The following is a 25,047-nucleotide window of genomic DNA, read 5'->3' as shown; positions in this document are numbered from 1 at the left end:
GCAAGTTGTGTAAAGTGCTTTGAGTGCTCGGTGTAGAAAAGCTCTATATAAGAATCATTTACCGTTTATCATCACCACAATAACCGTTGCCCCTCCCCTTTTACTCCAAGCAAGCATCATCAGACTCCACTGTCTACTTTAATGAGATCCCAGTGTTTGTGCTTCCTCTTGGAGGGAGTACAAATATGAAACATCTGCAATTTTCTTTGGGCCACGCTGGACCTTAACAAATAACACTGACTCATCCAGAGGTCTGCATCAGTGTATTCATGTTTTTGTGAGCGGCCGCTATATAAAAATATGAATTCAATTAAATTCAGTTATACTGCTCTGTGGCTTCAGTGCACACAGTTTGTTATCAGGGTGAAAGTGTTGTTAATATGAAGGGCATAAAAAGAGTTCTAACACCACAGCAGCTACTTCCTGTAGTTTAGTTTGAAGCTGATGACACTTCTCTGTTCTGGTGTGGGCAATGACACTGTTTATATTTTGAGAACTTGCGCTGTGGTCAAGTCTCAGCCTGCACTGAAAAAGGTGCCAGCTCTCTGGTTGGTCATCATCAGCTCGTCATTTCTTGTTTCTCAGCAAAAGCATTGAGAAATGGAAAAAGAAAGACCATGAAAAGCTACAGCTATTTACAAACGTTACATACATAGGTCAATCTGCACACAGTCTTTTTAGCTGTGGTCTAACTGGTCTATGCTGTGTCTAAAGCTTGATACCCCAGTTTTGGTTCTATGAAAAGTACATACCAAAAACAGTTCTAATGTTTGCAGAGGCCAAACACCAACATTAATATTAGGCACACTTGCTTGGCAGTTAAATTAAAACAGGTCTAAAGAGCTGACCCAGACAACTCTTTAACACAACGACTGAACATTTTCTGAAATTTAAATCATATTAAAATGTATAGAAAATCAGCCTGTTAAATAATATATACAAACAAATAAAAAGTCCTTTAAAATCATTAAATGTATTAATTAATAACACATAAATCAAAGTTGTATTTTCACCAGTTGTTCATTAACTCAGACAGCCATGTCCTAAAGAGACTTATTTTACACCAGTGTACAGGCTACAAGGTTAAGTAAATTAAATGTGTCATGATATCTATGCGACTTAAGACTTAAAAGCTACTATTTTTAATATGTCATACAAAGGTCACACTAAATAAACCCACGTGTGAGCCCACTTTCACCCTCACACTTGCTTAAAATGTTAGTTGCTCACTCTGACACGGCTGTGAAGCACCTCGCTTCACACAGGTGCTGCACCACTGCTCACTGTTACTGCTTCACTGTTTCACATGGGAGCTGGAGCTGTTAATGGTGAGAGGTCGGCTACACCAGTTTATCACAGGACATTTAGAAATGTGACTAAATCTTTCAACAAAGTCACCAAGAACTATGAAGTTTGTAATGATGTTTCCTGTTGTTTGAACTGTGTGTGTTTGTGTTCAGACTTTAAACCAGAGCCAGAGACCATCTACTCTTCAGTGAAGTCCAACCACGGACGTCCAGCTGCTGGTCTCTAACTGGCCCCCAGCACCTGAGACCAGAAGACATCCACACATTAATTTTTCGCTGATATAAACTAAAATGATTCAAAACTTCAAAAGCCATATGAGGATATATGTTTAGTTGAAAATTTAAATGTGTATTTGGTGCAGTGACAAAGAATATAAATATGTTAATGTGTTTCATGGCCAGAGCTTCACTGTTTATATTGAAGTATGACTCAAACACCTTGTTCTTGTTCCCTCAGCTACTACTTAATTTCTGCGTGTGAATAATAAATCTTTGCTCTCACTTATTTTCCTCGTGTGGTTCAAAAGGAAATGAGTCACATATAAAGTCTGCTGCCGTCTACTGGTAACACTGAGCAATTCAATAGAGTTCGAGCCAAATATCACAATTATCTATGATATTGATAGAGAGAAAGACACATTTACATTCCAGCTCCAAGCAAAGCAGCTGCTTTTCACATGACAATACTTTGACAGTGTGATATCTTTCAATTGACTCCCGAGGTCATTTGTGTTTAACTGCTTTTTACCAAAATAATGGTTCCCAGAGTGGCAGCAGGGGTGTCTAACAAAGTTATGAAGGCAGTAAGGGGCTTCCACCAAATAAATATCGCATGTCTATAACTATATGTAGATTATCAGAGCTCCATTGTAGTTTCAGGTCATGATTCTGTCTTGTGATACAAAGACTTTTTCTGAATACATTGAATTTTAGCTCTGCAAATAATAAATCACTCTCCAAATTACTTAATGGCAATGTGGAGCAGGAAATGGGGTTCATCACTACTGTGTTGGGCTATTGTTGCACCACAAACTTGTAAATAAACCCACTGTATTACTCAAGAGAGTCTGGGCCTGAGTCCATTCAGCTTGTGATAGTCCAGCTGTTGATCAGCACCATGGACAGCACTCACACACATTGATATTCAAGCTTATGTTTTAAACTCACACCATCTTCTTCAACTGGACCAGCACTGGCTTAAAATAGATTGTGATTTGCTAAAGTAATATAAAGAGAGCTGCAAGTAACTTTTAAAGATGTGATATGATTGACCGAGAGTATTTTAGAAGTTGAATAGTTCCATAAATGTATTGCATTTGCCATCTACAATAATAAGTGGAAGAAAAAGGATAAATGGAATTTCCTCCTGGAATCACTTTATGTTTAAAAACGCCTCTAGCATCCAGCGCACTGCTGAGCACTTTGTTCATATGTCATTGCAGCAGATGCATGAAGCACATGTCTAAATATAACCATTTCCATCACAAGTGACTGAAAGTCAGAGATCTTTCTGTTGACTGTATGTTTCGTCACACATGGTGTAATTATTCTCTGGTGAAAAGTGCACTACTTTTTGAAATCACATCAACAAACCACAAACAACACCTGCCTAAACATTTGCCAACACATAGTTTCCATGTTATGACCTTAGAAATGGGAGCAGGGAGGAGCACAAAACAGGATTTCCTGAATTTCAGAAGAACACATAAATTTGAAAATCCAAAAAGTTCTGTAACACTCACACTCTCCACAACTTATTTAATTACCATCTCAAAAATATGTGTAAATGAAGAGAATCTTTATCCACAGTGACACTGAGGTGCGATCATGGCTCAAGTGTTGGCAGTTCATCTTGTAATCGGAAGGTTGCTGGTTCAAGCCCCGGCTCGGACAGACCCGGTCGTTGTGTCCTTGGGCAAGATACTTCACCGACTGGTGGTGGTCAGAGGGCCCGGTGGCGCCAGTGTCCAGCAGCCTCGCCTCTGTCAGTGCACCCCAGGGCGGCTTGCCATCACCAGTGTGTGAATGGGTGGATGACTGAACATGTAAAGTGCTGTACAAATACAGACCATTTACGATAAAAAAATTTATTTTCAATAGATACAGACATATTTATTATGTTAATGTCTTTTAATCAAACTATGACAACATCGTTGTTGATCTTCTTGTATCCATGTTAGTGTTTAAAGTCCAACATCTCCCTCTAGTGGCCAAATATAAACCATGTGTGAGGATGGTGTGAATGTAAACTGTGAATCATAGTGTTCCAGTCAGTCATCAGTGTGTCTCTGCACAGCTGTAATTAAAATGTGTTCAGAGGGCCTCAGTGTCTGAATGGTTCCAGTTCAGCTCCATAACAGCAGCGTCCCTGGTTTGATTGAACAATTGAACAAGTGAATTACCCACCTCTGTGTTTGAACCAATAGAAAGCTGGTGCTCAGAGGAAGAGGGCGGGCTTTACTTGGTGTCAGTGAGAGAAATGAAAAAAAGCTCAAATGAGTGAGAAGGACGATGAAGGAAACATCTGTGCTGTGTCTGCTCTGTAAGTAGAATCTCTGTGTTTGTTTGAATTCTTGTACTTTGACTGTCTGCTCTCCTGATAACTGATGATGGAGGAGAAGACATGAAAAACAAATCAGGCTGAATTCAACTTCAAACACCACGAGGACCAACTGCAGGTCTGAACTGACTCTTTATCTTTGCTCAGGAGTCGAGGAAACACTGGTTAAGAAACCTAATGCATGCATGGATGGATGGATGGATGACATATGCTAGCAGCTGTCTTTTATCTTTAGGTATGTTTTATTCAGTTTTATTCACCTTTGTTATCCAAACTTTATTAAAAAAAATATTGCTGGTGTCAAATTGAAAATGAGCGGATATACAAGACAGAGACCAGTTTCTGGATTTGTTTGTCATGATTTGGGTTTTGCTTAACATCAGCTGACACGAGCTTGGAAATTAGAATTGGCTGGGCTGCACTATGAATTCTGGGATAGGTTGGGCCACAAAGGATACACCCCACCCATCAGTCAAATCTAGGGAAAAGAAGGACGCATTTGTCCCCACATTTGGAGCAGTCTTCGAATTTGGATAGCCTTGGTCGCATCGCTGTGATGTAATTGCCTACAAATGCGGCCGTCAAAGCATGCTGCACCTGAATTTGGACACAGCAAACCTGCATGCTCTGCTGACAGTGTTGGGAAGGTTACTTTAAAATGTATTCTACTACAGATTACAGAATACATGCCCCAAAATGTATTCTGTAACATATTCCGTTATGTTACTCAATGTTATGTAAGTCAATCAGAGTAACGTATCCTGAATACTTTGGATTACTTAATATATTATCATGCTTTTTACAACTACATGAATGTACTATTGCTGTGTGATTTATTACTATTGCTGAAGGCTACTTGCCATACTTATACCAAATAGATTTTTAAACATTAATATAAAATGAGTAACAGTAGGACTGACATTAGGTACGGCTGCACTTTTTGCAGTGATCTTGTGATCGCCGCATGTATATAAAACAGGTCCGCAGCTCTAAACCGTAGTAAAGGGACCTCTGGCTAATACGTCGGGTTCTGTGTCGGACTCGTAGCCTGGTTCGTATTCTGTTACTCCTCAACACTGTCTGCTGAGCAGCCCTGTCTTCTTGCTCCTGAGCATAGTATCCTAAGCTGCCTGAATCTGAACCTCTGGGGCTTGAGCTGTCGACAAATCATCAGGCAGTGGACCCTTCAGGTCGGCCCCTTAGTGTCTCCTTCTCCACCAATGTGGGGTTCCTACCATGCCACCAGATGAGTCAGATCACTATTGCTAACGCCTGCCCCCATCCGAGGGGTTGTCTTGATGCATGACTTCAATTCTTTGATCATTAAACCTACATATATGGATCAGTACTTAAGGTTTGACTCTCATCATGCACTGGAGCACAAACTGGGTGTCATCAGGACGCTATAACACAGAGCGAACACCATCCCCACTGACAAAACGGCCAGAGAAGCAGAAGAACAGCACATCAAGAAGGCCCTGAGTAAATGTGGTTAAATTTCCTTGAAATGAAACTGAACCTGGACATGTTGTGGTATGTGGTTTAGTTGCATCAGTGGCAGTAATGGGTGATGGTTGACGTAGTTTGTATCTATTTTTAAGTTTCTAAGTTTCTTTTTTTTCAGTTAAAAGGGTTTAGTTATTGGAAAGAGGGCTCTTCCTCAGTTTGTCAGCTGTTTGTGTGGAGTTGTTCTTTATGTTCACCTCAAATCAACCTGAGTGTCATTTCTCTTTAGTTCTGATCTCACTGCTGAGCTGCACAACAAACCAAGGTCAGTAACCTTCTTCTGTCACAGTTTAAACCTGAGAAATGCTCACTGATATGACCTGGTTGGGTTCATGTTTCAGAATCTAAAGTCTAACAGATCATCAGTTTTTCATTGTAACCCTCACAGCTCGTCTGACTGTGAGTCCCAGCAGCTCTCAGTTCTTTGAAAGAGACTCTGTGTCTCTGAGCTGTGAGGAGGACGACAGCTCTGCTGGATGGACTCTGAGGAGAAACACAAGCAAACAACAGACGACTCAGTTTGGAGATGGGTGGGGAGAAGGTGCTGGTTCTTCATGTAATATCACTGTTTTCCTACTGGACAGTGGAGTTTACTGGTGTGAGTCCAGAGAGGGTCCCATCAGTAACATGGTTAACCTGACAGTCACTGGTAAGCTGAGTGTGTGGAGTTAGTGTTGATGAAGCTGTGTGTAAATGGATGAAATGCTGTAGTTTGTCTCTGTGTTGAGGTGGATCAGTGATCCTGCAGAGTCCTGTCCTCCCTGTGATGGAGGGAGATGACGTCACTCTGCTCTGTAAAACAAAGACCACTCCCTCCAACCTCCCAGCTGCTTTCTTCAAAGATGGTGTCTTTATTGGGGATGAGACTACAGGTCACATGACCATCCAGCATGTTTCCAGGTCTGATGAAGGCCTCTACAAGTGTGACATCAGCGGTCATGGAGAGTCTCCATCCAGCTGGATCACTGTCACAGGTGACACACTCACCTGTCTGTGTTTCTGCAGCTTTCAACATTCACAATGTGACGACAACTTAATGACTGTGTTTGCTTTATTTTAGACAAACACACCACCACACCTCCACCTACATCACTCTCTCCTCCTGTTCTCTCTGTGTTGTCATGTGCTGGATCAGTCTGTGTTTTGGTTCTACTGGTGTTACTGGTTCTGCTGGTGAGACGATGTGTTAACAGGAAACCTGAAGGTGAGACTCAGACTTAACATTTTTTTACATGTGTTGGTTTCTTTACACATGTATTATGATTAACGTTGTTTTGTGCTTACATTGCATGCAAAAGTTGCCATCTTCAAGTTGTTACATCTTACATATATAAAATTAACAGTTCTGTGTCTGAATTGTAATTTTCAAAACATCACCATGGATTGTAATTGCAAAAACTGCCAGGCAGAAAGAAGAAAGAAAAAAAGAAAAGAAAGCTTCAATAGTGCAAACAACAGATTACAGTGGCAAAAACGTGGCAAAAACCTCCAGACGAAATAAACTTGGATGCTTCTCACCCAGCTTTGACAGCTGAGATAAACATTTGACTGACAGGGAAAAACTCTGCCTCTGGATCTGGAATCACTCTGCTATCGTCTGTCACATCCTCTTCTGTCACACCAACACTCCTGCAAGGCAGCACCATCTTTAAAATCCTTTGTCCAGTATATATACTATCCCCCCTCTGCATGTCCGAGCATTTCACATTTTACTTAAATTAATTCACACTTTTACAAACATGTTGTTTTATTTGATTTGTTTCTTTGTCAACAATTTAAGGCTAGAAAAGAATAATCTTGATAAAATATGAGTTTTTGTCTTAAAACTTTATTATTATGTGTGACTTTGTGTTCATTGTGTTTGTGGTCTGTGGTTAGCTGAAGCTAACAGCTCTGCAGTCGTCCAGCATCCTGTTTCTGATAGAAAGAAAACACTTCAGCTGCAGCTGTTTCAACACAGGGCTGTTTATTTAAAATAGGAATTAATTCCTCATATTAGATGAACTTACTTAATATTGTTTACAGATTGTTTTTTAACAGACTCCACAGTTTTTTGTGATGGGCGGCAACATTTTAAAACCCATTTAAATTTGGAATACACCTCTTATTATCTATAACTGAAATGTTATGTATTCTCTGAAGGTTTTCTATAGTAGCAAAAACATCTGTGGGAGCAGCTCTCCTATTAGCTGATGGTCCTGTGTGTCTTTTATTGTGCAGTGAGAGATTCAGCTGCAGTGTACTCATCAGTGACATCTGAGGACACCAGCTATGCAGAAATCATCATCAAAGAGATGCAAAACAATTCAAAGATGAGAGGTACAGCTGCGTCTTGTCTCCATCATAGTTCACTTCTACAACCAACAACTGGTCCTTTGCTTTAAGCTAAAGGCTAACATTAGAACAGACAGCAGACAATTTAGCATTGTTTCTTTAGCAAAGAAATTAAAATGTCAAGGATGCTAATAAAATGTTGTCTTCTTCCTCCTCACCTCACATCTCATGTACTGAACAGAAGTCAGAAGCATGCATAAAAATTCTTAATTGGTCCTGATATTCTTTCCATTAATTATTGTCATCAGATTAGTCTTTTTACCTTCCTGTCTCTGGAGAGAGTCAAGAGCTGACTAAACAAAACTAACAGCTGGTTAAAAGCTTAAAATCACACTTCCCCCCGATAAACTGTTTGATAACATTATAATATCATATTGCAGTTTATTCATTAAGCATCAGAGTCCATCAATCTTAGATCTACTTCAAAGTCGACAAAATGTAGATATTGAAGGAGTTAAAACTGAAAATACAGAAGATAAAATAAGCCTGTAAGCTGACAATGTAGTGCACAAGTATTCAAACTGAGCCACGTTCACTACCTCTCACCCGTTCCTCTTCCTTTGTCTTTGGGTAACAATAGCACATTTTTCCCCTGCATTCTGTAGCCAACAGTACCAGAGGCAGTCATGTTTAATCCAGGCCCTGACCGATCTGGTGTGCTCATTCTTAAAGATCAAAATGGTTAATTGCACTGGGTCCGCTTCCCGATGCCGTTCTCTCCATTTATGTAGACTTGACATCAGCACTGTGACCGCCAAAAGAATTATGAACACAGAAAAGTAAGTGGATTTTGATCCACCATGCAATACCATCTGGAAAGCATCCAATTGGCAACAGCTTCATTTCACACTGCGGATGCAGTAAAAGCATACCTGAATAGAACAACACAACGAAATGGAGAATGGAGAATAACTTTGGTCGTACCGATTATTGATTTTTCAGTTCCTTTGATCAGTTAAAGGTAAAGAAACAAAGCTAATAAAACATTCATTAAAACACACAACCCATCTCAATCCAAAATTGAGACCAGGGGACAGAGTTGACTCTTGCAGGCATATTTGACGGTGTGGTAGCTCCAACTCCACCTAAGTAAATAAATGAAAATGAGGAGTTTTGGTATTGGTGGTTTTGTTTGGGCCAAATTTGATCTGGTGTGTTTGGGCATTTGGCAATGCAATAACTGGGTAATAAATCCATTAGCAGCCAAAATGTGTCTGGTTTTGATATGCAAAAGCTGTTAGCAGTGTGAATGTTCACACTAAATACAACAATTATCCTTTAATGCAGTGAAACAAGTCCTGCATGTTTAACCGCAGCAGCTACTTCCTGTTGTTGATTCTAAACTGTAGCTGAAGAAACCACCACAGACAGATCTGGTTTAGCCAATGGCAGTGTTCATTTTGTGAGAGCGTGTTTTCTTGGTGCTCTGTGGTGAAATGTGTCAGACTGCACTGAAAGGCCATGACTGTGGTTGTGCAATTTCATCATACAAACAAGTTTTATGCAATCAGTTCCTGTTCTCAGCAGAAAAGAAAAAAAGTGGAGAAAACTGTGAAAACCTGCTGCTAAGTGCAAATGCTATACGTTAATGTCTGCATAATCAAAAATAAAAATAAATAAAAAATTGCCACAGATTTATTTATGTAGTATATCAGTGCTGTTAGTGTAGTGTAGTAATTTGTGTGTTTATTTCTGCAGAGGCTGAGACAGGTGTTGTGTAGTCAGAAGTGAGAACTGAAGGTGCCTTCTGACTGCTGTAGAATCACAGTCCATCATTTTTCTTTTTCTTCTTCTCCATTAAAGGGTTACCACAGAAGATCACCTGTCTCTAACTCACCCCAGTATTCACTTATTCTACCTCACTTGTTAGATCGATATGCTGTCATATAAAGATATCCTTAATATGCTCATCTCAGGCAGAAAAGCCACACCCACGTAAAGGACAGCCAATCAGCTGAATGTTTCATTAAAGGTCAAATAAAATAGAGAATGAAGACAGAGGCTGAAGAGAGTTCAGTATAAGATAAATAAAGATTTTTTTATAAGTGTGAATCAAGCACAGCTACTCAGGAAATAACCAGATAAGTTTTATGTTAAATGTGAAGCGTATCTATTATCCTGTCCTACAGAGAGGAAGCGTAACACAAATTATAACCAAACTCAAATAAATTCAATTACAATGTGTTTCAGCCCAGTAACTTCCTGTCTTCCTACGCTGCTTATTTTTTCCACTACACATGGGTCAAACTGGGTCAAATGTTACACACCCACACTCGCTTCACAGCTTCAACACAACTGTGCATCACTGTTCACCTTTACTGTCTGAAGCCTCACTGCTTGTAGCTACATCTTGCAGCAGTGACGTGAAATAAACGATGCTGTGACAGAGGAGGTTGTCAGACAAGACAAATAGCTAAATATTGACCAAGAGAAGAAATATCTAGTGGAAAATGTGGGAATGCTCCTACTTACGAGAATCATGTCTAGTGGTGAGGATTGATAATTCAAGGTTTGTGTTTTTACGTGTTGGTCTGTCTGAGAAATCTTCTGTGAGAAGTTGGAAACAGGAAATATTCTAATTTTAATTTCCCTGAATGCAGCTGATGCAAGTTTTTCAGTTTTGTGGGATCCTCGTTTGAGTTTTATGAAGTTCAACAAGCACAAACAAGTGTGGGCGGCACAGAAGCACTGAGGTGTTCTCAGTAACATCTGAACCGTGTGATGCAGAGAGGTGGATTGATTGAACTACAAATCTTGTAATCATGTTTCCTGTTGTTTGAACTGTGTGTGTTTGTGTTCAGACTTTAAACCAGAGCCAGACGTCGTCTACTCTTCACTGAAGTAGTCCACCAGTCCAACCACTGACGTCCAGCTGCTGGTTTCTAACTGGTCCATTCAGAACTTCAAATCAGAGAACATCCACATGTTGTACATATTTTTATGTTTTATGTATTTTTTCACTTATTTAAACGAATATGAGTCATAACTCAGATCTTACTTGTGGAGTGTTAAATGTCTTTTTTTATGTTGTATATGAACCATATGAGTTAAGCACCTTGTTTAAGTTTGCATAGAAATACTTTAGTTTCTCTGCAGGATTAATAAACTTGTTCTCTTTCTGTGATGTCAGATGGAAAATTTGACTTCTTCCGGTTGTGGCTAACTGACGCATGCTTTATTTCACAGCAGAAAACCATAAACATAACACTAAAAACAACAAAAGAACGACTATATATATAAAACAAACAAAATATTAAAACAAGCACACACAAAAAATCAAGCATGAAACCACAGCAGCAGAAATTTTCCAGTTGCTGTAAACTTCACAGAAAAACTTTATTACAGATGGAGAACTTCGCCTTGATGTTGTAAGTGTCACTGAAACCGGCCTGCAGCAGCTGACATATTAAATAGTAATAATAATAATAATAATAATAATAATAATAATAATAATATAGCACTACACTTGGAAGAGAAACAAAGCAATTTCACTATGTTAACTTGGATTACAAAGTTAGTGGTTATATTGTCTGGTGCCATCTAGTGGTAAAACATTAACAGTGTTACAGTGGAGCAGATTTTTTTCTTGTTTAATGAATGACAACCTGCAGGGTTTGATTCCATTTCACGTGACATGATGTGTGTGTACTTTGTAAGATGTGAGAGTTCCCTTGTGTCATTGTCATGGTCATGGGTTAGCTCATGCTTTTCCCCTGTAAACCTAAACTTAACTTTTTCTATTGTTTATATAAATATATATTTTTCTAATGAATTTTAACAGAAAATATTTTTCAATTTACAGTAAACTAATTAAAATTAGCTTCCTGGTTAGTTTTTTTTTTTTTTTTTTAAGTGAGGGGCATCCTGAGAAATATATTACCTGTACTTCCTGACCTTGCTCTCACTCATTTGTAGCTAATGTTTGCAAATCTATTGAAGTCAACAACTTGTGTTTTTGGGTAGTTCGTTTAGAGCAGTGTGTCAGCGCAGCAGCAGTTTAAATGATGTTTACAATGCAAAGCAAGAAAAAAGTGATGCTTACAGGAAGGACAGCAGAGGCCTGAAAGATGAAGCTCTGATGGACGAGTAGCTTGTGTTTTTATATGATGAAAATACTTGCTAATGCTGTATGTGTAAGTGTGATATACAGAAGCTCGTTCATTGGAAACAATTATTGAATGATGAATTCTTTAAATGATTGCTTTGAGTTACAAAGCAACCCCAAATTCAGGATTTGACTGAGCCATATGGAAAAGAAATGGGAAAAACTTATAAGTAGGGATGGGTACCGGTGTCCGGTGCCATGATGACATAAACGGTAGTAACCAGACCGAAAAGCAGCGCACATTACGGTGCTTTATTTCGGTGCTTTTTGTTCCTGAGCTGTGATACACTTCTAGCCAATCATTTTACGTTTCCGAGGATAGTAGGCGGGTCCAGGTACGTACGTTCTTTTAGAGCAGAGCTACAGATTATTATTATTATTTTTTTTTTTTTTTAAGTGACATCAGAAACAGCAGCATGTGACATCACGTGATGGCGGAGCTTCAGTTCATCCTTTGTCATCTTTTTTTTTTACAGATTAAAAATGACCAAGTCGAAGCGGTCAAACTCTGGCTGTAGTTCACAGCAAAATATGAAAACTCAGCAGCAACAAGTGCTTTAAGCTGATACTGTGATACTGTCAAAGGAGGTAACACCTCGAATCCGATGAAACACCTGGCGACGCATAGCGTTTTTGTTAAAAGCCGAGAAATGTGCCGTATTTGATAGCTTGCTGCGAGACCTCACACCGAGCACATCTACTGCGGGTGGGTTGCCTGTTATCGGACCCGGAGTTAGCAACATTCCCCAAAAACCCGAAGAGTAGAGTCCTGGCCCCTAGCCCTGCCAGTGTAGCAGAAATGATGACGGATGATGATGGCAGCAGCAGCCGTTCTTCTCTGCGTGAGTAGCTTAATGTTGTTCGTGTGTAATTTCCGTTGAGTAGGCTAACCACGTTATTACATTAATGCATGTAAGGTGAACTAGCAAACATCATCATAGCTACATGTCTTCTTGTTTGATGGCAGATACTCCCTTCACCCTGGCCAAAAAGGCTAAAATGACCAAAGAAAAAGTGGAAAACAGTTAAACATGAGAGGTTTTTGGACAAAGTTTGTGTTTTTTCCATTGTTTAAGCACTGCTTCCAGCCAAGAGTGATACCATATATGCCCCATAGCTGCAGAAAAGGCTAACATTGTTATCTTTTTACAAAAAACCAGCTGAACATGAGAGGTTTTTGGACACAAAATTGTGTTCTCCATTCTTTAAGCACCGGTTTCAGCACCGTTTAAGCACCGGCACCGTTTCAAAAGTACCGGTTTGGCACCGGTATCGGATAAAACCTAAACGATACCCATCCCTACTTATAAGAGACTTGCATCAGCTTTAGCTTACTTCATATAGTGAATTCCTGGGCATCAACATCCACGAGGATCTGAGCTGGTCACACCATGTTGGTGTGATCACAAAAGCAGCAAGACAGCAGCTCTTTTTCCTGCAGTGCCTGAGAAGATTCGGCATGAACCCCAGAATACTTACAAACTTCTATCGATCCACCATTGAAAGTATGACTGGCTGCATCACCACCTGGCACGGCAGCTGTAATGCTTTGGACCGCACAGCTCTGCAGAGGGTGGTGAGATCAGCACAGCGCATCACCGGGACTGAACTGCCAGCCATGCAGGATCTCTACAGACAGCGCTGCATTAGGACGACGCAGAGGATCCTCTCTGCCCATATGGAAAAGACATAATAAAAACTTTAAAAAGTCTTGCATCAGATGTGGCCTTCTTCATATAGTTAATCATATAAGGCTTATATGATTTACTCATGAAAGTGGCCACTTTCTCATTACTTTCATATATTGTTTTAGGAAGTATCCAAAACATACAAGTTTCATTATATAATTTTTCAAGGGATCTTATATATATATTTATATCTGTTTTCACTTGTATGCTTTTCATACAAGTTTCACACAAGACAGATACAAACTTTATAAGATTTATATATATCTTTTCCATATGGGCATATTTAAGTGAAGCTGGTTTTTATTAATAGTTAATTAAAGCACTGATATTTATTAAAAAAAAAACATGCTCATGTTCAACTGAATGTTCTTAAATAATGGATGATCTGATGAAGTGTGTGTGTAGTGCTCAAACATCGTCCTCTAGTGGCCATGTAAACAAATATCTGGGTTGATTATGTTCATATCAGTTTTGCAGTTTGCCCTGATGACGGCAGGGCCTGAGACGACAGAGCAATGTAATAAATCATGTTGGAGTTTTTAATGTGTTTAAAATAGTCATGAACTACTTTGTTCCTTCTCTTCTGATGAAATTCCATCCAGAGGCCCTTTGTAGTTTCTGGTTTCAGTAACATCATTTCTGTAAACTGACACGCTGAGCACTGAAACCACAACACACAAAACCCGTTTTTTCAACACTTTACATTTTTTAGTCCTGATTCACAACAATCTGTTTTATTTATGGTCACTAACTATGTCAGATGTGTGAGTCAGTAAACGTAGCTGTACTCGGGCAGCTGGAGTCATGAAGAAATCCAAAATTCACTTTTTCAAACGTTTTTGTTTTTTGTGATCAGGGACCAAACCAAAGATAAGACATCTTAGTTAAACACTGAAAAGAGGCAGGGTGTGGTTTGTCTCTCAATACATCTGAGCAACATGTCGACATGTATCTGGAAGTTTTTGAACCCAGGCATCCTAAATAATGGATGAAACTCCAACTACTAAATGGGCTAAACATCTAACATATTGATGTTGATGTTTCACCCAAACAAAAACAGTCCTAAACCAAGCTAATGGTAAGCAAACTGCTCTGAATCACATCATGTGTTTAGTTTAATTTAGCAATCACGATCGGAGCAGATGAAAAGAGAGCTTGGAAACTGTGAATTTAAGCTTAGCGGAGGTCATTAATCCCATAAATGTCACGTCCTCGTCCTCCCCTCACCATCAGGTGAGGTTTTGTTCCGAGAATATAGCCAAATAAAATTCAGCCAATGACAGTGAACTTTTATCAGACTCCTGGTTTGTCTTGTTCATTTCCTCATATCAATGTTTTGCATGTGGCATGGCAGATGTTTTTTTATATTTTATATTTGTATATTCAAATGTATATCGTATTAGTTTGATGGTGAGTTAATGCACTGTTGTGCACCTGGTGTATGTTCTGAAAGACAGTTCTGTGAACTGGTCATTGAGTTCTGGCTGAACTAGATCTGATCCTGGGTCTGTTCCAGAGAGCAGATAAAACTGGTTTTGCTAACCGTCAGGTGAGGGTTTGTTAAAGGAAAACAGATAATTAAAATTCCGCGAATTGCAGTGAATTTTTGTCTGACTCCTGGTTTGCTTTTTTTAATTTCCTCCATACGAATGTTTGGCGTGCTCACCTGATCTCGTCTGATATCAGAAGCTAACGACTATAATCTGGGATTTGGTGCTACAGAAATAAGCTGAATGAAATTGATTTGGATGCTATATTATATGTTTACACCTAAGAGTCAGACCAGCTCTTGCTCACTGATTTCACTAAACAAACCAGCTCTCTCAAGTTTTCCGTTTAGTTTCATTTACCAATCGTGATCCGAGCAGGTGAAATAGAGCCAAAGTTTGTGACAATGAAAACTGTGAATTCAAGTTCAACACAGGTCATTAACCCCATAAATGTCACATCCTCGCACTCATCTCTGGTGCAGCGTAATGTAAACATTATCCAAAGGTATCGTGCACTGGGGACACATTGGCACTTGAGTTACTTTAACTATATTTCATGGTGTTGTTTACTGCTTAACTTTAACTATTTATATGTACAATATCTAAAGATTCTGAAAGCTTTAAGACAATAAAAACCCCCGACATACATCACACACACACACGGCTCTCTAGTTTGAAATGTAATTTAACACAGCATTTTAAATCATGCTGCTGGACTCTTGATACAATACCACAAAGACAGCATCATTTAAACAAATAAAGAACATTTTTCATTATACAGCAGCCTCATACCCTGAAGCAGATGTACTCAGTTTATGTTCAAAACTGTGAGTTTTCTCCAAATTCTAATTTAGTCAGTCTTAAAAAGAGACTTGTTGTTGAAATGTCATGGCACTAATTTTAATCATTCGCCAAAAGACTCAAAATCGTATATCTCAACTGCAAATTATCCAATATGTTCCAAACTTAAAACTTGTGCTTGATGGGAATTTGAGTCTGGAGACGTCCATGTACACAAATGTCACCTGGTGGCAGCAGAAAATCAGCAATAGGTCATTGTCATGGCATTTAGATGACATTTTAACGGGTGGGTCCAAGCACGAGACATGATCGCCTGCCATAAAGTTAGTGCGTAATCTTCACCGCCATCTAGTGAACACAGGAAGTGTTCAGTAAATGGTAAATGGCCTGTATTTATATAGCGCTTTACTAGTCCCTAGAGACCCCAAAGTGCTTTACATATCCAGTCATTCACACACTGGTGATGGCAGCTACATTGTAGCCACAGCCACCCTGACAGAGGCGAGGCTGCCAGACACTGGCGCCACCGGGCCCTCTGACCACCACCAGTAGACAACGGGTCAAGTGTCTTGCCCAAGGACACAACGACCGAGACTGTCCAAGCCGGGGCTCGAACCAGCAACCTTCCGATTACAAGACGAACTGCCAACTCTTGAGCCACGATCGCCCCAGTAGGTAAATGACAGCATCCAATCAGCATCCCCTGCTAAAGACAATCATATGATCGTGTGACTCAACAATATGCTCGGGCTGTATGTCTTGTAAACCGCACACGCTCAGATGTGCACCAGGGTGCGAGGACCCGCTCATCACTGCAGCTTTAATATAAAATGTGTTTCTTACGTTTTGTGTTGTTTCTTTCAGTTTATTTTAACATTATCTTATGTAACAGGATTTAAATCATTTATAAAATGTATAAACCCCCCAAAAATGATCTTAAATGCTTTTTTCAATTCTTACTTTAAATTTGAAAAAATTGATTTAATATAAACTAAGAACTGTTTAAAGAAATGAGTCATTGAGCTTCACTGCTGTTGTTGCAGTGTGGGGTAAAAAGGGGAGGTACATGAACTTCAAATCACATGCAATCACATTTTAATGTCAGTTTGTTGGTTACATACTGTAGTTGAAGAATGTAAGCATTGTGGTTGACCATCAGATTTTCATGTACATAAGATTTATGATATATTTTGTATGAGACGTAAAAGAAACATGTCAGAAATGTGTGCTGGATATTTGTAATTATATCTAAAGATCCGCAACTACAACTGATCAACTCAGTCATATGTTCATAAATGTGAAGTTTATTAGACACAAAAAGCTCGTGTTAACGTACCGAGTGAGAGTCGTCCTGGTTTTTGTTCGTTCCTGTTTGTTGTCAGGCCCTCAGGCAACACTGCATTAAAAGCAGAGCTGGTTGTGTGGTGCTAATAAGGATATAATCGATACAAATCAAATATAATTTGCGATGGAAATTAAATGATGAGTGTCTTGATAAACAAGTCTCCGGAAAGGAGTTTGACGTTCAGAGCAAACACACAGTTCAAGCCTTGGGGCTCAACCCTGAAACACTTCAGTTACTCTGACTCCACCTCTGTCAGAAACAAGTCAGAGCAACCCTCAACCAACCCCCACCACCTCACATGCACACCTTGTAACACACTCAGTTACTTTCACTTTATTAATAACATGTTGTCAGCTTTTAATCTCTGGCATTCTCAAACAATCGAACCATCGTTGGACATCTGTGTGAAATGTCCGCTGTAACTTCTGTGTCTTTCTGCTGGACTTTACTGTCTGTCTGCCTCCTGCTCGTCTCTGCAGGTGAGAATAAACTCTTTTTGAATCAAACAGGATTTCCTGAAGAGTTCTGTAAACATTCAGGATGTAAATGAGCTCTGAAACTGTTTAAAGTCACTCCGTATGAGTGCAAAATGTCTGGAATAGAGATGTCCACTGGGCTTTATTGCTGTATTTCTGTGTGTATGTGGGAACATATTTATTTCGTAGATGCTTAGATTCATTATATTGCATTAGTCTGATGGCAAATCAATGCAGCTAAATTGAGTTCTAATGCTCAATAACTGGTGTATATTCGGAGTTACAATAAAATAGTTGTTCTGTCCTATTCTATGACCTGACCCTATTCTGCTGAAGCTGAATTAGAAGTGATCTGTTCCAAGGAGAAGATTCAGATTTGTCGTAACCATCAGATGACTTTGTTCCAGAAAGAGAGCCAATGAAAACTCTCTCTGCTGCACTGAGTTTTCATCTGACTCCTGTTGCAAGTTTTTCAACTTTGTCATAAGAGCAAAACATCAAAGCTTGCATTGGATCTTTACGCCTTTACATAAGTTGGTGTAAATCTGGAACAAATAATTCTTGTATTAGAGCTGGACTCAATGTAAGAGCCGAGGCAGCTCTTCTTCTTTTATTAACTGTGGATAATAAGGAACTGTCAGGCTCTTAGTCTGTTACCTTACACTTATGTTATACACAGCAGGCAGGCTTTAATAAAAAAAAAAAAAAACAGCCTGTGTGACACTTCAACAAAACCAACCAGGAAATATTTGTTAACCTAACAAATGCTATCATACAAGCTTCTGAATACAGGCTACAGATGTAAGAGTTATTGAACTGAATTGAACTGTGTTCACACAACGAAGTGCAGTGATTCAATTAAATTAAATTGAAGTGAATTGAATTTATTGATTGTGCTAATGATTTAATGTTTGATATTGTCAAGTAAAAGACACTAAAATTAAATGCATCTGAGGAACTTTTCAGTAGCCTGAACACATATCTGTAAATGTAAATTTTGAGCCCAGGCATCTGAAACCTTGATCATAACAGAGTTTGGTGCAGGAGTTTAGCTTAATCCAGCATCTGGTAAAGTTTAAGCTGGTTATAGAAAAGTGCTGAATGTTAGTGAAAACACAAATGTCATCCATATTCAGATGGACGTGCTGCTCTTCTTCAGTGAGATTCGCTCACTGAACTCAATGTGGATCATATTTTGTCAGACACCCAGCTGATGGTAAACCTCCTCGTACTCTGGTCCCGTTCAGCAGAGCTCAGCAGTCTCTGTCTGACTGGCTGCTGCTGCAGTTACTTTAACCTCTCTGCTCTGTTTCAGACCAGAAAATCATCACAGCGGAGCCGGGACAGACCGTCATTCTGCCATGTCGAGCTCCAAACAACGACATCATCGGTGTAGAGTGGAGCAGACCGGACCTGCAACCAGAGCAGGTTTTTCTTCACCACGATAAGACGTTTGATCCAGTAAACGAGCGTCCGTATTTTGACAACCGGATGGATCTGCAGGACAGACAGATGGAGGACGGAGACGCGTCTTTGGTCCTGCAGAAAGTGACGGCTGCTGACACTGGAGTGTACGAGTGTCACGTCTTCATGAGAGGAACAGACCCCAGGAAGAGAGCTAATCCAGACGGTGACCCCATCTGCATCATCCAGCTGAGGGTCGATGATGCAGAAAACTAAATAAAAGTTTAAATAATTATTACGTAGCTTTAATTGTTTCCTCTTTTTAGCCCTTTTTATTTAAAGTTCCTAATCAGCAGCTGTATTTTGATCATATAACAGCTTTACCATCTGCTTCAAATAACTGAAAACACTAATTTAATCTCTTCAGTCAGTTCCTGGGCAGTGAGACGTTCCCCAAATCCTTAAAGTTACACTGTGATCTGTTTTTAAATTTAGAAGAAGGTTTGCTGGATAGTTTTGTGACAGAAGCAATGATAGGAAAATATTTCATCATAAAACTGTTGGTGAGGTGAAGCTGAACTTTGAATCAAGGTCTGTTTTAACATCTTTGTTAAAGAAGATAAACATACGGGTTGGGTCTTACTGGAATCTGAGCTGCATCTGTTTTTCTACAGGAAATATGTCGGAAATGATTGACATGTGATAATAATATATAAGTATCAGCCTGAGGCTGCAGCTCGACTGCTGTTTGTCTCTGTGTAGTCTTCACTCTGTGTCGCCTGGAGCTGAAGTCAAGTGCAAGTAGACCTATAGGTTAACATGATCACCTGCTGCAAACACTGATAAGAACTGAGGCGTTCTCATCACAGAAACATCATTTTAATAGCTAAATGACCAGCTAACATCTATTATTTACTGACTGCCAAAGTACAGAGTCGGACATAAACAGGACGATGGAAGTGAAACTAGTCCCAGCGTGTTATTTAATGACATTCAGAATATGCTTGTTGACATCAGGAGTAATGAGAAGTTACGTCAACTCAAAGCTGCTGAACCGCATTCCCTTAACATATCGACACGGTTGCTGTATGTATACAGCTGTGGCAGTTGTATTTATGTTTCATGTTATGTTTTTCAATAATATACACTCCTGTTCCTCCTGTCAGTCAAATCTCTGGGATATTAAACCCCAACTGAGAGCAGATACAAACATATTAATGAATGGTGGTCCTGTTTGTAAGAGCAAGCTCACAGAGTGAACATGACCTCTGACCTCCTGAGGGCCTCAAAACTCCAGCTCATTTGTTGAAACTGATTCACTTTTTTTTTTTAACAAATCTGCTACTTTTTAAGAAAATTCAGTCAAACACATGAATGGTCAGTGGTAAAGGCTTGATTATACTCCACAGACAGTGTCTGAGTGCTCATTCTGCACATGTGCACTAAAAGAGCGTTTTCACTGGTTCACTGAAGTCAAATAGAGGCTCTGTGAAACTCAGTGTATTATTGTAGGGTCCACCTTTCAATAGAAAGCACCTTAAAGCGACTGTTGTTGTGATTTGGCACTATATAAATAAAACTGAATTGAAGATGTGACCCTGTGAACGACTCCCCATCTAAACAAGAGGGCCTTATACTAAAACAGATACAGAGTAGGTGTCCTCCTATAGTATAAATCAGTAAGAGAAGGTATGACCTCTCTCGTGACCTTAAGATGTGTGTGCATGCCAGAGCACGCTGAAGGCACACAGAGTCTTTGCAGACTGCTAAGGATCAGATCTCTATCAGTATGCAATCGATTATAAAGCTCTAAGCATATATGAGTAATATAAATATAATATAAACAATATAAACCTCACACTGATTTTGCTCCTGTAGATGAAGACTGTTTGTTTGTTTGCTTGTAGTTTGGTTTCGCAGAGAAAACATGATTGCAGACTAAAGGCCAGCACTTTGTGTTCTTACTCACATTTGAAAGGTCATAAAATGGTTAAAGAAGTCTCAATTATTTGCACAGCCCATTGTTATAATAATCAATAATAAATGAGTTATTGCTAATTTTACAATGAACTGATCATTTTAGACATATTCACCATGTAATGCACCAGTGTCATCAATAGATGGGAGCAGACTTTAAATGCTTCGCAGTTTTCAGACTCTGGAGTTTCTGCTGAGCAGCAACGAGATGTAACTCACACTGACTCACACTTTCATTCTGCTGAAGTTTGTCAGACACAAAGAGCTCTCAGCTCTCTGCTTTCATCTTAACTTAACATCTTAACCTTATATACGTCTCCTCAGACAAAGAACATTTAAAATACAGACAACTGTGACAAAAAATGTAAAGACAAAGAAAATATTGATTTAGTATATCTTTTTATAATATTTTTGTTTTACATTTTTTACATTTTAAATCTATTTGTTAGTTTGTTTTATCAGTAGAACCTTTTAAAAGAAACACAAAGAAAGACCAGAAGCTTGGTTGCAGTTGTTGGTCTGGTGGCTCACGTCTCAGACCTGTGGCGGCAGAAACTGTAAACAAACAAACATCAAGGAGAAAAATAAGCAGCTGTGCACACAACCAAAACTGTCCCTCAGAAACTACAAACATATTTAGAATTATCATTATCAGAGGGTTTGAACAAATAAACAATGGCCTTTATTTCAAAACACAAAGATCTTCCTCCAGAATGTTCACAATAAACATTTGGCAACCAAACTCTCATGTATATGCTTTTAATGTGAAAGACACCCAGCAGGAAGTCCCAAAAAGTTGATTCTGTTCATCTGGACGTTTTCAATGGGAGAAATGTTTCGTCACTCATCCAAGTGACTTCTTCAGTCTCAGCTGACTGCAGGTTGCCCAGTACATGCATGATGACTGAAAATAGCACCACTGAATGAACAATGGGCTGTGAGGTTCTGTGTTTTATATAATGTCCCCACTTTTATTTTTAGCTGCCCATCCAAACACAGCAGACTAGGCCCCCTGCTCATGTTGCTGATACTCTTCCTGATCAATTTAAAGGAACAGTTTTAGGAAACAGATTTATCTTCTTTTTACTAAATGAAAATCAGCTGTACCTCTGGGTCTGTTTTCTCAGATGTCTTATGTTCTCAATGCAGCTGGATCAGGGGTAGATGCAGGGTTAGAGGTGGATGGAGGTGGAGGTGTGGATGTAGGTGGAGGTGTGGTGGTGTGTTCCCCTAAAATAAAGCAAACACAGTCATTAAGTTGTCGTCACATTGTGAATGTTGAAAGCTGCAGAAACACAGACAGGTGAGTGTGTCACCTGTGACAGTGATCCAGCTGGATGGAGACTCTCCATGACCGCTGATGTCACACTTGTAGAGGCCTTCATCAGACCTGGAAACATGCTGGATGGTCATGTGACCTGTAGGCTGCTTCCTGATGAGGGAGCCATCTTTATAGAAAGCAGCTGGGAGGTTGGAGGGAGTGGTCTTTGTTTTACAGAGCAGAGTGACGTCATCTCCCTCCATCACAGGGAGGACAGGACTCTGCAGGATCACTGATCCACCTCAACACAGAGACAAACTACAGCATTTCATCCATTTACACACAGCTTCATCAACACTAACTCCACACACTCAGCTTACCAGTGACTGTCAGGTTAACCATGTTACTGATGGGACCCTCTCTGGACTCACACCAGTAAACTCCACTGTCCCATGTAAAGAGATCAGTGATTTTACAGGAAGAACTATTCTTTTTTCCCCAGTCGAGCCCACACAGAGTCCTGTTTTCTCTGTTTGTGTTTCTCCTCAGAGTCCATCCAGCAGAGCTGTCGTCCTCCTCACAGCTCAGAGACACAAAGTCTCCTTTAAAGAACTGAGAGCTGCTGGGACTCACAGTCAGACGAGCTGTGAGGGTTAAAATGAAAATGATCCACACGGAAAAGTGAACAACTCATTTGTTTGATACTGTTTTGTGTTCTGTTTCTTAGTTCCATTTATTCTAAAATCACCTTGTAAAGAAGCGCCCAGGGAGCAGAGGAGAAAGCAGAAAAGCCACATTTCTGAAACAGGAGCTCTGACAGGTGATCTGCTGCTGCTGGCTCTGTATAATCAATGTAGACAAAATCTGGATTTGTCTTTACTGTGACAGTCAAAGGTGTGTGGGAGGTGCCACTTCAATAGGAACACCTCTTTAACCCAGTGAACTCAAAAACAGGCCTGAGGTCTGCTGCTAAGTCAATAACAGGATCCTGATTGTTTCCAGTGCAGCAGTTAGGAGGTGAAAACAGGTTGATGGTGTAATAGAGTGGATTGTTGCCCCCCAGTGGTAAAATACAGAAGTGCCTGTTACAGGGCTAGTTCTTGGTTGACCAATATATAACAACAAAAAAAGGGTAGTTTCTGCACCGCTAAGAAACAACAAGTTAGTGTGTGATGTCCTGCTGTTCAATAAAGGCACCTATCCACGTCCTTCTGTCCTGATCCTTTTAAGAGCCTAATCCAGAATATCACAACTGGCGACAAGGATTCTAAAGATTTCCACAGCGTGACAGAGGCTGTAGAAGGGCTGTGTTCACATGTAAAGGAAAAGACAAACCAAGGCGTTTTCTTCACGGCTGCAGCGAAACAGCTTTTGGTGAGCTAACATGGCGATGCATGTGGGTCGTGTTGAAGAGTATAATGAATCGAAGGAAGATTTTGAGTCATATTTGGAGCGGTTGGAGCAATGGATGTTGGCAAATTATGTTTCCGATGAGAAGAAAGTGTGCACGTTTCTCTCTGTGATCGGAGCAGATACATACAGGCTGCTAAAGAATCTTGTGTCTCCGAGGGTACCGAGTACCATGGGATATGCAGCGCTGACTGGGGCGTTAAGTGCGCATTATAAGCCGACTCCAGTGGTGATAGCTGAGCGTTTTCGTTTTCAGAAACGTAACCAGAAAGAAGGGGAGGCAGTTTCTGACTATGTTGTCGCCCTGAGGCAGTTGTCAGCCACATGTGATTTTGGACAATATTTGGATGAGGCCCTGAGGGATCGTTTTGTTAGTGGGCTGCGTTCTGATGCTGTGCAGCGCAAGCTACTATCGGAAAAGGATCTTACATTTCCACGTGCATGTGAGATTGCCGTATCCATGGAACTCGCTTCGAAAAATACGATGGAGTTCTCAGGACGCCAGGACCCTCACCACATAAATGCCTTGACAAATGCTCCACATTTTTTCAACAAAGGATGGAAAGGACAGAACAGGCAAGAGGGCAATAACAAGCCAAAGAACTGGAAGGGACCTAAAAAAGACACAGGAATGAAGCAACCATGTTATCGTTGTGGTGGAAAGCATTCAGCACGTGAGTGCAAATTTAAGAGCGAAAAGTGTCATGTTTGTGCAAAAATAGGACACATTGCACGTGCTTGCAGGAATAAAAAATTCAGTCAGCAAACTCAGTATTTGGAAACTGAGGATGAATGCCCAAGTAGGAATGATGAAGCTGAACTTTTTGGAGTTTATTCAATGTACTCCATCACCTCCAGTGAGAAGGGATACATAGTGGATGTTGCGCTTGGGAGCAAGAACACCACCATGCTGCTGGATACAGGATCAGCAGTGTCGGTAGTATCAGACAAGTATTATCAGATGCATCTCACTCATTTCCCTATAAAACCAGCCAGTGGGCTAAAGCTCAAGTCCTACTCAGGCCAACACATTGCTGTGCGTGGATATATTATGTTACCAGTACAGTATGGGACTCAAAACATCACCCTACCACTGATCGTTGTTCAGGGAGACAGACCAGCTCTGATTGGACGAAACTGGTTAAGGAAACTACAGCTGAACTGGAAACAGATTTTCACAGTACACAAGGTACTGGTGCAGAAAGAAGCAAAGCCAGGAGTACTAGAAGTGATTCAGCGCCATCAGGCAGTGTTTTCGGATGACCAAGGCTGCATAAAGGGATTTAAAGCTAGAATCCACACTAAACCAAACACCACACCAATTTTCTGTAAAGCTCGCCCAGTTCCTTATGCACTAAAAGAAGCTGTGGAAAAGGAGCTGGA

General features: G+C 40.0%; 4 protein-coding genes across 4 annotated transcripts in view; 3 read left to right on the top strand and 1 right to left on the bottom strand.

The window, feature by feature from the left end:
* Positions 1-25,047, top strand: part of LOC147334107 (Fc receptor-like protein 1) — a 171,780-nt gene that overhangs the window by 4,122 nt on the left and 142,611 nt on the right. The window lies entirely within an intron of this gene.
* Positions 3,819-10,552, top strand: LOC147334114 (low affinity immunoglobulin gamma Fc region receptor III-like). The gene is made up of 6 exons (XM_086287743.1): positions 3,819-3,849; positions 5,603-5,638; positions 5,762-6,022; positions 6,102-6,347; positions 7,594-7,692; positions 10,509-10,552. The coding sequence occupies exons 1-6, from the start codon at positions 3,819-3,821 to the stop codon at positions 10,550-10,552; spliced, it is 717 nt and encodes a 238-aa protein (XP_086143869.1).
* LOC147334113 (uncharacterized) lies at positions 17,474-19,807 on the top strand. The gene is made up of 2 exons (XM_086286804.1): positions 17,474-17,615; positions 18,928-19,807. The coding sequence occupies exons 1-2, from the start codon at positions 17,546-17,548 to the stop codon at positions 19,290-19,292; spliced, it is 435 nt and encodes a 144-aa protein (XP_086142930.1). The 5' UTR covers positions 17,474-17,545; the 3' UTR covers positions 19,293-19,807.
* Positions 21,397-23,142, bottom strand: LOC147334112 (Fc receptor-like protein 5). Its single transcript, XM_086286720.1, has 5 exons — positions 23,003-23,142; positions 22,635-22,898; positions 22,310-22,555; positions 22,101-22,223; positions 21,397-21,548 (listed from the first exon to the last, which is right to left on the bottom strand). Exons 1-4 carry the CDS (start codon positions 23,049-23,051, stop codon positions 22,126-22,128), a joined length of 657 nt encoding a protein of 218 aa, XP_086142846.1. The 5' UTR covers positions 23,052-23,142; the 3' UTR covers positions 21,397-21,548; positions 22,101-22,125.

Source organism: Aulonocara sp. 'chitande type north' Nkhata Bay, linkage group LG3 (assembly GCF_057382095.1).
Source record: "Aulonocara sp. 'chitande type north' Nkhata Bay isolate Kocher_YH1m ecotype deep benthic linkage group LG3, A_spYH_male_GT1.1, whole genome shotgun sequence".
Taxonomy (NCBI): domain Eukaryota; kingdom Metazoa; phylum Chordata; class Actinopteri; order Cichliformes; family Cichlidae; genus Aulonocara; species Aulonocara sp. 'chitande type north' Nkhata Bay.
Note: the sequence above shows the minus strand (reverse complement) of the source record. Positions and strands in the feature narration are given on the sequence as shown.

Bases quoted from the DNA above. Each gene is read 5' to 3' on its own strand.
- LOC147334114 (XM_086287743.1), top strand. From the start codon at position 3,819: ATGAAGGAAACATCTGTGCTGTGTCTGCTCT. The intron at 6,348-7,593 runs GTGACACACTCA...TTTATTGTGCAG, and splicing joins CAGCTGGATCACTGTCACAG to TGAGAGATTCAGCTGCAGTG. The intron at 7,693-10,508 runs GTACAGCTGCGT...GTTTGTGTTCAG, and splicing joins AAACAATTCAAAGATGAGAG to ACTTTAAACCAGAGCCAGAC.
- LOC147334113 (XM_086286804.1), top strand. From the start codon at position 17,546: ATGTCCGCTGTAACTTCTGTGTCTTTCTGCTGGACTTTACTGTCTGTC. The intron at 17,616-18,927 runs GTGAGAATAAAC...GCTCTGTTTCAG, and splicing joins CCTCCTGCTCGTCTCTGCAG to ACCAGAAAATCATCACAGCG.
- LOC147334112 (XM_086286720.1), bottom strand. From the start codon at position 23,051: ATGTGGCTTTTCTGCTTTCTCCTCTGCTCCCTGGGCGCTTCTTTACAA. The intron at 22,899-23,002 runs GTGATTTTAGAA...TAACCCTCACAG, and splicing joins CCTGGGCGCTTCTTTACAAG to CTCGTCTGACTGTGAGTCCC. The intron at 22,224-22,309 runs GTGACACACTCA...GCTTTATTTTAG, and splicing joins CAGCTGGATCACTGTCACAG to GGGAACACACCACCACACCT.